The 15,505-nt window shown below is 39.9% G+C and overlaps 1 protein-coding gene across 3 annotated transcripts in view; it reads left to right on the top strand.

Annotated features, from left to right (window-relative positions):
* LOC126336279 (uncharacterized) overlaps positions 1 to 15,505 on the top strand; it is a 183,931-nt gene that overhangs the window by 147,543 nt on the left and 20,883 nt on the right. For all 3 annotated transcript variants that reach the window (XM_049999795.1, XM_049999796.1, XM_049999797.1), the window contains one exon: positions 8,493 to 8,613. In XM_049999795.1, coding sequence (XP_049855752.1) covers positions 8,493 to 8,613 — 121 coding nt within the window. The remainder of the gene's footprint in view (positions 1 to 8,492; positions 8,614 to 15,505) is intronic.

The raw sequence follows: 15,505 nt of genomic DNA, 5'->3' as shown, positions 1-15,505 counted from the left end.
GCCATCTGAATCTTTCCCTCCACTGCCAACTTCTCTGAACTACACAAATTTGAGTTATCATTACAACACATCCTCCATTCCTATAATGGTCCTGGTCTCAATTGCAGGTAATCCATTATCCCCACACACAACACCCGACAGTTCCCCTATCCTCAATCCTGTCACCTCCTCCCAATTAACATCATATTTCACCTTCAGTGTGTGGCACTCCCCACCAGCTGCTTACTGACAAACTAGCCACCTCCCTCCAAGCCGCTAGCCACCCACCCTCAGTTTTTCTCCCTGCCTTATTCCTCCATCTCCCTCTACCCACCCCATCTGACATATCCTCCTCCTCCTCCTCCTCCACCACCACCACCACCACCACCACCACCACCACCACCACCACAACAACAACAACAACAAGAACAACAACCAATTCACCTGCCAAAAAATAGTTTTGGCACTGTTAGTTCACCTGGCATCGCGTAGGGCATAAGAGTGTGTGTGCATGTGTTTTACTCTAGCTCGATCAAAGGATAACTCCAAAAGCTTTTATTTTGTTTGTGTGCTTATCGACAAGTCAATGATTCTGCTTTTAGGTGAGTAGTCTCCTTTAATTCAAAAATAACATATACAGACACACAGATTATATAAGTGTGCTTACTATCAGGGTAGAATAGGTGATAAGCAGTGGCCTTGATGATGTCCCGCCATTTGCCTGAAATGATTTAGAATAGTTAGCAGAGTAAATTTCGTCCTCCCAAATTTGAGACCAGTATCTGGAACAACTTCACTGCCTTACTCAGTTTGTTTGTTCTGTACAATATTCTTTGATTTGCATACACTTTACTCAAGTTTCAGTTTTACATTTCATCACTGCACACACTAAGGACATCCACTCATGACTCCTGGACCATTAACAAGCTGCTATGACCTATGTAACTAACTACAGTTCATTTGGAAAACTGACTTGAGGCCAGTAAACATGTGACTGAAACATGCACATTTGCATGTCTTCATGGCCTCCCATTAACCCACCTGAAAAAACTCTACTTAACACCCTCTAAGGTGAACAAGTGTTTATATCAGGAGAGTGACAGCCCGTTATTATCCTGCAGTATTGATATTGGCATATGATTTTCTTGTAAAATCATTACATTGTGATTGTGTTTTGTAATCTGGTAGGTGATATTATCCACTCTGCCGTCCTCTAAGTAATCTTTTAACTGTGTAGTATGCATTACTTGTAAAGAAAGTTTTGTAACAGATTTATTGTAGGAATCTTTTCTTTTGCACAGAGAATTTATTATACAGTTTAATTCCCCAGTACAAAATGCATTTTTCAATTTCTGTTTACTTTTCATCCTGACATGCAAAACACATTGTAAATGTTTTCATTTGGTGCAGTAAGGATACTCGGTTTTCAAATAAGCTGCCGGAAATAAAAAAAATTAGTACACCTGGGAAAACAACATTTAATTTTGAGCCGTGACGGTGTATGCTACTTGGGGTGATAGTAGATACAGCCTAATGATAATCATTTCGACATCATCCGCCAGCAGATAACATAGTGACATAGCTACAAGAGTGCCATCTTTGTGTACCCTTTAATAGGGAATGTGCACAGCCAGAAGGCTCAGTGTGATGCAAACGTGTGAAGCAAACAGGCAACCATGCTTTTGACACACTCTCAAGCTTCCTACAGTGAAATGCATTTGCTTCTTTGAAAGGGTTCAAATGGTGGCCTTCTGAGTGGCAGGATGGTGCTTTTGGAGAATTTCCATACAAGTTGGATGTGCTTCGTCAGTTGTGCAACAATACTGGTATCAGTGGTCACATGGACATTCTCACACCTGCAGACAAGGTTCCGAACATCCACACAGCTGACACCCGCCAGGTTTGTCATACTGTAAGGACAGAAGTGGCTCATTGTACAGCTACCACAGCACAGATAAGAGAGCCTGTGGGCCCGATGTGTCAACATAAACTGCTGCAAACCGGTTATTCGCAGGGAGACTACAGGCATGCACATCTCTAGTCCATCATCCTCTTGTGCCACAGCATTGATCTGCATGGCTCTGGTGCCTTCAGAGGATCACTTGGAAGATGGAGTGACGTACCGTGGTGTGTCATATTAACCCAGAGGTCAGTGGTGCCGTGCAACTAAAATTTGTTGGGGAGCTGTTCCAAAAAAAAATTTGCCTTTGATTTAAAATTGTGTAAGAGGAATCAAAAACATGTAGTGACAAGAGCACATAGTGAAAATTATCATGACACAAATTGTTCAAAGTCGGAGATATATAATTCATGTTATTTGGTGTTTGTGTGACCACTAGTTACCACTGTTTATCCTTTGTTTTCCATTGTCATATGTGTACCCATAGATATAACATTCGCTAAAAGTTGAGAGTGAATATCTCATTATAAGACCCAACATTTTTTGGCGACACCAATTTGATCCTAAGATAATCGTACAACACGAGTAGTAACACCAACCACACCGCGTGATGTGATCGAGGCTCACCCGCAGTATGGTGTGAAAGTGTAACAGTCACACAACATATTTCCAACATGATTTATGTTTCCAGAATGAGATTTTCAATCTGCAGCGGACTGTGCGCTGATATGAAACTTCCTGGCAGGTTAAAACTGTGTGCCCGACCGAGAGTCGAACTCGGGACCTTTGCCTTTCACAGGCAAGTGCTCTACCGAAGCACGACTCACGCCCGGTACTCACAGCTTTACTTCTGCCAGTACCTCGTCTCCTACCTTCCAAACTTAATCTGCCAGGAAGTTTCATATCAGCGCACACTCCACTGCAGAGTGAAAATCTCATTCTGGAAACATCCCCCAGGCTGTGGCTAAGCCATGTCTCCGCAATATCCTTTCTTTCAGGAGTGCTAGTTCTGCAAGTTTCGCAGGAGAGCTTCTGTAAAGTTGGGAAGGTAGGAGACGAGGTACTGGCAGAAGTAAAGCTGTGAGTACCGGGCGTGAGTCGTGCTTCGGTAGCTCAGATGGTAGAGCACTTGCCCGCGAGAGGCAAAGGTCCCGAGTTCGAGTCTCGGTCGGGCACACAGTTTTAACCTGCCAGGAAGTTTCATGATTTATGTTAAATATCAGACTGTACCAGTGGCAGCACCAACGACTGCAGATGAGGTGCCTGCAAATATGGTAGTCAGCCACACTGCCTCTATTCTGGCAACATAATCTGGAGCTTTGGTTTGGAGAATCAGTTTGTGCTGTCACTTGTTACTGCTGATGAGACCAAGTAGAGCTATGTCACATTACTAAACAAAGACCAGCTACAGAGCGGTATACAGAACTTAATAATGAATTCATCGAGTGAGATGAGAGTAATTGTTGTGGATGGAAGAACAAGGTGATCACACACTGTCGCAGTTACTACGTCATCTGCAAACATTGGTGAATAGCATAGTCAGCAACGACATTTGGAAAAATATTTGGTGTTATGCCTGCCATCAGATGCACAAAAGGTATTCGATTTGTGTGGGAGGATTGGACCTGCTTGCACAAATGACTGATCACATTGTTGAAATGTGTCCATCTGCAAATGTGGTGGCTGTCAGCCTGCAACCAGATAATACCAGCTCTTTTGCATCACTTCCAGCACAGCTGGCAAAACTTACTACACAAGTTGCAGACTTGTAGGTGAATACCAGCTGACAATGACACTGTTGCTCAACAAGAAGTCACAGTCGCCTGCTATCAGCTACAGATTTATGCTGATATTATTAGATGGTTTGGTACAGAGGCAGGGAAGTGCAATTCACTGTGTGAGATGGAAATGCAGTGGGATTACCTGGCCACCCGCCTTCTTTGCCCTAGTCATGATGATTTACCATTTGTTTGCTGCCACTATTTAGACGATGAGTGGATAACATTAACCCTCAACCTCAGTCTCCGGCTTACATTTAAATGGCAGTTCATAGTCGCTGATGTGGTGCATCTGATACTCAGAGTAGACTTCCTGTTATTCCTTGGGCTGCTCCCAGGTACCCTGTGTCACACATTGAGGACTTCACACATAATGTGAAAGGTAAATGTGTCTTCTCTACGATAGAGTAAATGTGTCTTCTCTACAATAGATCTAGTGTGTGCATACTGCTAAATACCGGTCGCACCAAAGACATTCGCTGAACGGCCATGTGTACATCTTTTGGACTTGGATTCACCAGATGCCATTCGGTCTATGTAATGGCGCAGACTTTTCGAGGTTTATGGACGAAATGACTTGCAATTTTGAATACTGCTTGTTTGCATCAATGAAGTGTTAATAGCGTCCAGTTCTGAAACAGAACAATTACATCAGTTTTTCGACTGTCTTCGAATGCACGATTTGCTCACTAATCTGGCAAAATATGTTTTCAAAGTGACGGAGGTGCAGTTTCTGAGCAACACCATTAACACCTATAGAATACAGTATCTGCAGAAGAGAGTTGAGGCAATAGTCAGTTATCCCCAGCTGGCAACAATACATAAGTTACTTCAGTTTGTGGAAGTCATGAATTGTCACTTAATTTGAAACCACGATTTCTTAACAGAGCCACTACATGAGATCCTACAAGGGATGCATAAATTTGGTGACATAGCTTTTGCTAAACCGAAATCCACTATCACAGACACCACACTGTTGACACATCCAATTCTGCAAGTACCTCTTGCCCTCACGATTGGTGCTCACACAATAGCAGTGGGTGTGCTGCAACAGCAGATGAATCAATGTCTGTGGTTGTTAGCATTCATTAGCAGGAAGCTTTCTCCAGCACAACAAAACTGTTCCGTGTATGATTGTGAACTATATGCAGCATAAACTGCCACTAAAAAATTTAGACACATGCTGGAGGGGCAGCAGTTCATCCTGATTACTGATCACTAGCCTCTTACCCACACCCTTTGACAAATGTGGTGTCTAGGAAACCTGCGTACTCGGTTTGCTGGACAAACAATTCAAACAAATTGTAGTAATGAATTTTATTACAAAATGATAATTACAGTGCTTAACTTTTGCAACTAGAGATGTCGCAAACGAAGGGTGACATACAAAATAATCTATCTTCTTCAGTATAAACAATTCCAAATCTGTGCTACGTAGACAGTACAAGCGAAGTAACTAGCATTGACACTGCTATTGAACTGGCCGGTCTTGAAGCTGCTGTTGAACTGGAGCGCCACCAGTCAGTGACAGCACTTATGTCCTCTTCACATAGGGATAACTGCTCGTCCTGGAGAGGAGTCAGTCAGTGTGTGATTGGCTGACATCTTCTCACAGCTATCTCTTCTCTATCGTGTCCGACTGGTGTGCTGGTGCTTGACTTTATGCCATAACAACAAAGGCCTGAAGAAGCTTTGCCACGCCAGCTCCTTCAGTTACTTTACGTTGAGCAATTTATGATTAACATCGTACACAGTGTGGGAAGGAATGTGCCGGGCGACACCCTATCTCACACCCAAGAGATCGCAAGCACCAAGGATTACAAAGCATTCTCACCAGCAGAACAACTCAATCCAAAATTACTAAGAGCTTTTAGCACAACCTTCTGGTCTACAGTTACAGCATATCCAGCTATCAACAACAAACGTATGTATGTACTGATATGTGTCAGTCCCAAGAGTATGCCCATTGGTGACAGCTGGTTTCTGTCAACAAGCTACCACTTAATTACATCAACTGTCACATCCAGGGATCTGCAGCACTACCAGCTTTTGTGTGCCGGAGTTTAGACGCAATTACATGACAAGTGTATCAATAGCACTGCCTGTCAGCACAAAAAAATTACTCTGCATGTTTGTGTGCACCACTCAGTACATTTCTTGCATAATGGACACTCTGAACACGTACATCTGGATATAATAGGATATCAACCACCATCTGAGGGTTTACATATTGCTTGAGGTTGTTGACAGATTTACATGCTGACCCAGGGGTTTTCTCTTTGACCTATATGACGGGAGAGACAGTAGCTATCACCTTTTTATGAGAGTGGATCATCCTTTTCGGATTGTCTTTACAAATCACTATGAATCAGAGCATACAGTTTGACTCATACCTGTACAAGGCTCTCACCAGGCTGTTTGCTGATCATTAAATTGTCACAATTCATAGCATTGGACAGAAACTCTTACTCACTGTTCTACTGGGCATCTGCGCATATGTAAAGGAGGATTTAGAAGCCACAGTATTTGACCTGATATATGAACAACTTATCCGCCTACTGGGCAAATTCTTTGGCAGCGGACCAAGTGATGTTATTGAAGCATTGGACTTAATTACTAAGATGTGGTGATACATACAGTAACGTCATCCAGTAGCAAAGAGGACACAGCAGTCTCAACATCCATTTGTTTTCAGTGAGTTGTAAAAATGTAGACAGGTTTTTGTTCGACATGACGCTATGTGTAAGCTTTTACAGCCACCTTATAGTGGACCCTACAAGGTGCTTTGCAGAGGTAACAAGCTGTTTTAAGTTAGGTATTGAAGGAATTCTGACTACAATTTCAGTTCACAGGTTTACTGCACCATCTGGTATGAAGCACCCACACAATTAAACACGGACACACAAACCTCACTCCCCTTCTGTATCGTAGTGCAGGCACATTGCAACCACTGTAGAGCAGTGATACCGGGTGGCACTTCAGTGGAGACATCAAGCAGGTTGTTAGGGCAACAACTGCAATTCAATTGACTATATCATTAACACTGATGGGGAAAGTGGGAATACTTTAATGACAAGTACACACAGTAAAAAATTATCATGATGCAAATAGTTCCTTGTCAAAGGGGTGTAATGCATGTTATTCAGTGTTCGTGCGACTCATAATTAATGTTGCTTTTTCCTTGTTTCTATGTGTGTCAAGAGATATCGCTCATGCTTTTCTGTCTGTTAAATATTAACAAACATCTTGTTACATGACCCAATAAATGTATGAAAAGAAAATTTATTCAGAAACTTGATAAAATCCTGAAAGAATAAAATACTAATAAATAATAAAAGAATAAATGTGTTTTACTTACTTTTATGTAAATGCCCGCAGTTCTAGCTTGATGTATTCACCTAACAATGAAATATATTTTTCTTGTTTTAACTAGAGTGAAAAAATCGTTAATCTTCGTCTGGATCTCTGGATGATAACTGAGTAAAATTTTTCTCCATTGAAAGCACTGCAAGCGTATTTAGTCTTCCCTAATTCTTAGAAAAGTTTTTATTCTCTTCAGTGTTGAAAAGCAGTGTTCTGCTTCTGATATAATCATGGGAACTGTAAAGAGGATTCTTATCAGTTTTGTACTTTCACTAAGATAATCATCTAGATTATTTTCTGAGATAAAATTCAGCAGCCCAATTAATTTGCAACATTCATAAACCTCAGATATGCAGTAGAGCACTTTTAGGCCCGATTCAAGCTTACCGTTGTCAATCATGAGATGTATTTCAGCAGCCAGTATTGCTTCTTCAGTAGGAAGTCCATTGTTTAAACTAGTCACACGTTTTTTGTTCAACAATTTAGCAACTACTAAGTTTTCAGTGAAAAAATCTCTCTGAATATCACCACATTCTCTCACATTTCTCAGGTTTGTGCCTGTGAAGGATTCTAACTCTTCTTTCATTGTGATTGCAGTTTTGGTATTTGTTATACATTCATTATACACACACACACACACACACACACACACACACACACACACACACACACACACAGAGAGAGAGAGAGAGAGAGAGAGAGAGAGAGAGAGAGAGAGAGAGAGAATAATAACTACCTTCCACCAGCATGTAAAGGTCGGCATTTTGGGAGTGCACAATGCTCTCACTCCTTTGCCCACATGGAGCTTCGTACGGGCACATGCACACAACGGCCAAACAACACACCACTGTAATTGTGGAGTGCACAGTTCCAGACAAACGCTTTAGTATATCTTTTTTTTTTCCCATAAACTGGGGGATGGCTACTGACAATAAGCTTAAGGATTATATATTGTACAAGTATGAAGCAAGAATTAAAGAATAAAGGACTCATTACATTAAATTATATCAATAATATCAACTAGAGACAGGATGCAGAAGTTCCACAGTGTCTGTGTGCGAGCTACCACTGGCAATGTTGCCCTGAAGGTAATAACAACAGCTGAGGCAAGAAACTTGTAACAGTGGGTACAAGTATGACTGGGAAATATTTTCACTGTTGCATGTGTGTCATGTAATCATCTGTTCAACATAAGTCATACATCTATTTTCATAAATGTTGGAAGAAGAAGAATAATTCTTGTACAGCCATGGGGAATGGATGTGTAATGAATTTTGTCTTGTCCATAAAAAAAGTGTCTTTCATCTCAATTGTTTTATCCATAATCATTCATTTGGTTTTGCTTACCATTGCTCACCAGTTGGTCTCTGTGAATGAAGCAGCTAGCCTGTATTGTTACCTTCCAGCATTAAAAAAAGTTGTAAATTTGATTAACTTTACATGATGTAATTATGTCTAGAATCTCTTTGCAGGTACTGAAGCGGTATCGTAGACTGTGGAGAATGGACCAACCAGCAAAGAGGAGACCAAAACTATACATAGTAAATTTACAGTGGACTCCAAAAGATGATCAGGCTGTACTCAAAATAAGTGGTAGGTCTGATCCCAGACATTACTTCATACTGTATTAATAGAAGTTCATTGCAAATTTCTTGTACTTTGCACAGAGTAGTTGTGTTGGCAATACTCTTAGAAAGATCAATCAATTTATATGATGGAAACATAAGACTCCTGACAGCTTGTGTTGGCATTATCAGACAATATCGAAGTTTTGTGCTACCTTTCTTACTACATGTAGCCATTATCTAGCTTTTAGTTGTCTTACAGTGGTTGCAGAGTGTGCAAGTTGTGATTTCAACTCAAGTTGCATGCAGGAGCTTGATTCTGTTCTTCTAATGCTCTAGTTCAGTGGTGAGCAAATGAATGAAACTTCCCAGCTGCCATACCATTTTTAAATCCTACTATGAGCTACCAAAAGAAACTGTGATGGAAATAAGAACTTTTAAAAAAATCTTTCATTTGTTTATTGCCAGTGAACTCCTCTCTCTCTCTCTCTCTCTCTCTCTCTCTCTCTCTCTTATATGAAATGAATTTTAATTAAGTGGAATTTAAGAAAAAGCAACTGACATTGCATTGTACTTAACAAAGAAATTGAAGCGTATTTAGTAATGAATTACAAATGTAAGAACAGATTTTTTTTTAGTCTTACTAACTTAGACTTACTAACTTGAATAAGGTATTGGGTTAAAGTGCTCCCTCCCTCCCTGGCTTTTGATAACAAATAATTGAGGTCTTGTAAATTTTGCTGGTGGTTCCTGTGTGAAGAATTTTGTTAAGAAGGCGAACTGCTACTTCCATGTTGTGGTCCACCAAATATTCGGGATAGAGCCCATCGTCACCTGCAAATTTTCTACATTTCATGTGTTTAAGAGCTGACTCCAGTTCAGTGATAATAAAAAAAGAAGAGGATTCTCCACTTAGCTTTGCTTACAAATGCCTGGATAGAATGATACTAAACCCAATACTAGATCAAAGTAACACTAGGCCGTCCGGTGACACCACAGTGGTACCGTGTGCATAGTATTGCTCAGTGATCGGCAACACCACAGTGGTGTCGTGAGCACAGTATCGCTCAGTGGCCGGCAATAGCACTTCAGAATCTTTTGCATTCTGTTGGTGTTTTGTTTAGGTAACAATAAGTTACACAAGTCAAAACGTTTTTTGTATTTATAAGTACTTGTGCCCTTTCATCACGTGAGATGAAAGAGACGATACAATTATTTACGATGAATGCGCAGATATCTTTCCGGATGAATTGGCTGATTGGGAAGAAGACATTGGATATCAAAAAATGAAAGTGAAGCACAATCGTTCGAAGATAGTGAATTACATCCAAGAAGAATTCAGCGAATGCTAAAGTTTCCAATGATTTGGATGAAACCAACAGGTAATACAGTCCAAATTGCAATAGAAGGAAACTAGATAAATAAAATGCCAAATTTGTCGAAATTGTGGGACCTAAAATTAGAAAATGGATTCTGCTTGCTATCCTTACAGGCACTGTACAAAAATCAAGGCTCGATGATTATTGGCCGACGAATCCATTGATACACTCACTGATATTTCACAAAATGATATCAACCGATTTAGACAAATATCCTTTTTACATTTTTCCAAAAACAATACATCAGATAATGCCAACTGGCTTTTCAAAGTGCAATTCATATTTCATAATTTTTCCAAAAAGTTTAAAGAACCTTTGAATCTTAAGTCAAAGCATCTCTATTGATGAAGGAATAATACTGTGGCATGGCCAGTTAAATTTTAAAGTTTGCAATCCGTCAAAAATTACGAAATATGGCATACTCATTTGAATGCTGTGTGATTCGAGTACAGGATGCATTTCCTCATTCTGGAGATGAACAGTCTTTAGCAAAAACAGTGATGGAACTATTGACACCAACTTATGGAAAGTGGCATCACCTCTGCCTAGATAATTATTGTAACAGTATAGAACTTGCAGAGAAGTCACTTGAAAAGATAACTAGAGTTTGTGAAACGATGTGGCAAAATACAAGTTTTCCAAAAAAATTAAAGTGCACAAAAGTCAATGTGTTTAAAGCTTGTCATCAACGGAAAGATGAAGTACTTGCACAGGTATGGAGAGCTTTGAAAACTAAAATGATACGAATGATCTCTACAATACATAATACCACTCTGACGCTCAAAAAAAAAGTAGAAAAACCAATTACACAATAAAAAAACCTGAAAGTGTATAAGATTATAACAAATACATGAAAGGAATGGATCAGGCAGGCCAATATTTGAGTTATTACCCTATATATACAGAAAAACTATAAAATAGTCAAAAAAGTTTGCCTGTACCTCTGTAATTGTGCATTATTCAATGCATTCCATACATGGAAATATTTCAATACAGAACAGAAGTGTCTCAGATTTCATGATTTTGTATTGAAAGTGTCTGATTCATGGTTAAAAGACCATGTTCTTGCTTCTGAGCAAAACTTGGAGGTTGCCACTTGGGCGGCGAAGTGTTAAATGTGTGGTACCATCTGAAGCAGCACAACTTGAACCTCATAAAAGTTGCTGTTAACAAGTATTATCCTTTACTATCTACATAGAAACTGGCTACCAGAAGAAACTAAAGACTGGGGTAGTTTCTGTTGACCTATCAACAGCTTACTACAACATCATGGTGTGGTGTGAGGAGGTACCATTGAAACTTCTCAAAACAATGCCTTGTAAAACTCAAGATAATCTCTTAAGCAACATGTTGAGCCATAAGCAGTTTAAAGTACACAGAGATGAAGAGGAAAGCAGATGGCATGTACTCAGTGATTGGTTGCCTCAAGGCTCTTTTCTTGCTCCACTGTTACACAGTCGCTACACAGCAGACCTGCCGAACACTCCAATATGCAGACGATCTTGCAATTTAATATCAGAGTGAAGATCTTTCTGAAGTTGTAGGACACCTAACAAATAGCCTCACTGTATGTAATGAATATTTTCAGACATGGTAACTTAGACCTAATGTTTCTGAAACAAGTATTGTCAATCATCAGAAAAGATCACCACACAGTTCGAAACATCACCACACGGTTTGGTCCCTTCAGCATGGGGAAATAAAACAATAAATCAGAATACCTTGCAGCACATTAGAGAGAGCACTAACTTATTTGTAAACATCTCTCTGACACAGCTAAGAAGGTACAAACGAGTGAATCTAGTGAGGAAGCTGAAAGGTAGCATGGAGGGAGCATCCCTTACATCGGTATACTCTGCAGTGGAATATTGCACGCCGATTTGGCTACGTGCTCATGTGAAGAAGGTTGATGTTCATTTGACCACAAGTAGAAGAAACATTAGTAGCACAGTCAGGTCTACACGTAGTGGTGATTGCCAGTATTATTGAAAACTGTGTCTTCATTGAAAGGTGGTCCTGTACAACCTTTTGCAGCAAGTTTCAAAAAATGAGTCTGTTGCTCTTTATAATACTTCACTCATCCTGCCTAGGAAATTCCTCAAATCTGGAAGAACAGCATCTGAAGGAGTCCAAATGCTCTCCACTGAGTGAGTGGAATCATGAGTAGCAAGCCACGCAAACCCAAAATCATGAATTCATTGACATTGTAACTGTTAAAGTTTGCAGCTCTATATCATCCAAGAGAGGTGTGGGTACCGCTGAACAGATACCATACCGAAGAAGATATGTGCAAATACAACATGCAAAAATTAGGATTTTGCACTGACAATACATATGACTTTGGTAACATTGAGATAATGAGCCACATTGTAAATGACTGACCCAACAGATTAACAGATATTTCCCCGGTGGCAAGAGTTTGCACAAAGCATCCAATTTGGTGCTCCACTGGATTGAGTCTTTAAACATTTGTGTGTAGTCTGGGCCTTTTGAGAGTTATGTTGTGTAAATGGTTACACTTGTGTATTTGTTTAAATATGTATTTGACTTGTTGTAATTTATGTGTACAATAATAATAAGTTAACTTGAATGAAAAGGATGGCACTACTTTTGTGTCATGAACAAGTTTTATAATGTTATGAAATTAGGTAGTGCCTGCCATCCAGATACAATTGTCAAAGTGTTCATCAGTCAGTCTGCTTCTAAACACTCTCTCCCTCTCCCTCTCCTCCTCCCCCCCTCCAACTCTTCCCCCCTCCCTCCCTTCCCTGCCCCCACGAGCAACACTTCAAAAATTTTCAGTGCTTGAACACAATTATTTTGAAGATAAGTAATTGAGAAAATCAGTGAGTTCCAACTCCACTGCACTTCCTGAAAATCAGAATGCTTCATGGCACAAGTAAAGAAATCATCAGCATCAATCTCTCTAAAAGACAATTTGACAAACGGTGCAACAATTGAAATGCTTTTAAAATCTTGGAAGAACGTGGTGAATTGACTTCTCGTATTAGGAAGAATGTCAACGTATTTGCTGTTGAAGATCCTTACTTGTCGAGGATTTCTTTCTTACAGGCAAAGTATTTTATTCTTAATTAACCTTGGATATGATTTTTGTTCCCACATTTCCAGTTTTTTTGAGAATGACACAACATCTGAAATTGTTCTACCAATACCTTTATCCTTGCCTTGATGCTCCAAGTTAAATAATCTAACTTTCCAGTGACATCCACAAAAAAATCATAATCCTGCAGCCAAACTGTAACTTCTAGTTAATGGAAGAATTTTCTTCATTTTTCAAAAATTCTACTAAGGCAGGAAGCAACTTGTTGTTGTTGTTGTTGTTGTTTTTGTCTTCAGTCCAAAGACTGGTTTGATGCAGCTCTCCTTGCTACTATATCCCGTGCAAGTCTCTTAATCTCTGAGTTACTACGGCAACCTACATCCTTCTGAATCCGGTTACTGTATTCATTTCTTGGCTTCCCTCTATGGTTTTTACCCCTACACTTCCCTCCAGTACTAAATTGGTTACCCCTTGATGCCTCAGAATGTGTCCTACCAACCGATCCCTTCTTCTAGTCAAGTTGTGCCACAAATTTCTCTTCTCTCCAGTTCTATTCAGTATCTCCTCATTGTTACATGATCTATCCATCTAATCTTCAGCATTCTTCTGTAGCCCTACATTTCGAAAACTTCTGTTTTCTTCTTATCTAAACTAATTATCATCCATATTTCACTTCCATACATGGCTACACTCCACACAAATACTTTCAGAAACGACTTCCTGACACTTAAACTTATACTCGATGTTAACAAATTTCTCTTCTTCAGAAACGCTTTCCTTGCGCCGTTGCCAGTCTACATTTTATATCCTCTCTACTTCGACCACCGTCAGTTATTTTGCTTCCCAAATAGCAGAACTCACCTACTACTTTAAGTATCTTATTTCTAAAGCTAATTCCCTCAGCATCACCTGATTTAATTCGGCTACATTCCATTATCCTCGTTTTGCTTTTGTTTATGTTCATGTCATATCCTCCTTTCAAGACACTGCCCATTCCGTTCAACTGTCTGACGGAATTAAAATGTGATCAGAAAACCTCAAAGTTTTTATTTCTTCTCGCTGGACTTAAATTCCTACTCCAAATTGCTCAATACACAGGCTGAATAACATTGGGGAAAGGATACAATCCTTCATTCTCAACTACTGCTTCCTTTTTGTGCCCCTTGACTCTTACTCTTGCCATCTGGTTTCTGTACAAATTTTAAGTAGCCTTTCACTCACTGTATTTTACCCCTGTCACCTTTAGAATTTGAAAGAGAACATTCCAGTCAACATTGTCAAAAGCTTTCTCTACGTCTACAAATGCTAGAAACATATGTTTGCCTTTCCTTAAACTGTGTTCTATGAGAGGGTGTAGGGTCAGTATTGCCTCACATGTTTGCACATTTCTACTGAATCCAAACTGATCTTCCCCGAGGTCAGCTTCTACGAGTTTTTCCATTCTTCTGTAAAGGATTCGAGTTAGTATTTTGCAGCTGTGACTTATTAAACTAATAGTTCGGTAATTTTCACTCCTGTCAGCATCTGCTTTCTTTGGAAATGGAATTATTATATTATTCTTGAAACCTGAGGGTATTTTGAATGTCTTGTACATCTTATTCACTAGAAGGAAGGGTTCTACATCTACATCTACATCTACATCCATACTCCGCAAGCCATCTGACAGTGTGTGGCGGAGGGTACCTTGAGTAGCTCTATCGGTTCTCCCTATTATTCCAGTCTCTTATTGTTTGTAAGGAACGATTGTCGGTATGCCTCTGTGTGGGCTCTAATCTCTCTGATTTTATCCTCACAGTCTCTTCGTAAGATATACATAGGAGGGAGCAATATACTGCTTGACTCTTCGGTGAAAGTATGTTCTCGAAACTTCAACAAAAGCCTATACCAAGCTACTGAGCGTCTCTCCTGCAGAGCCTTCCACAGGAGTTTATCTATCATCTCTGTAACACTTTCGCGATTACTAAATGATCTTGTAACGAAGCGCGCTGCTCTCTATCTCTTCTATCAACCCTATGTGGTACGGATCCCACACTGCTGAGCAGTATTCAAGCAGTGGGCGAACAAGCATACTGTAACCTACTTCCTTTGTTGTCGGATTGCATTTCTTTAGGATTCTTCCAATGAATCTCAGTCTGGCATCTGCTTTACCGACGATCACCATTATACAGGGTGTTATAAAAAGGTACGGCCAAACTTTCAGGAAACATTCCTCACACACAAAGAAAGAAAATATGTTATCTGGACATGTGTCCGGAAATGCCTACTTCCATGTTAGAGCTCATTTTATTACTTCTCTTTTCAAATCACATTAATCATGGAATGGAAACACACAGCAACAGAACGTACCAGAGTGACTTCAAACACTTTGTTACAGGAAATGTTCAAAATGTCCTCCATTAGCGAGGATACATGCATCCACCCTCCGTCACATGGAATTCCTGATGTGCTGATGCAGCCCTGGAGAATGGCGTATTGTATCA

The sequence above is a fragment of the Schistocerca gregaria genome, chromosome 2 (genome assembly GCF_023897955.1).
Source record: "Schistocerca gregaria isolate iqSchGreg1 chromosome 2, iqSchGreg1.2, whole genome shotgun sequence".
Lineage (NCBI taxonomy): Eukaryota > Metazoa > Arthropoda > Insecta > Orthoptera > Acrididae > Schistocerca > Schistocerca gregaria.
Note: the sequence above shows the minus strand (reverse complement) of the source record. Positions and strands in the feature narration are given on the sequence as shown.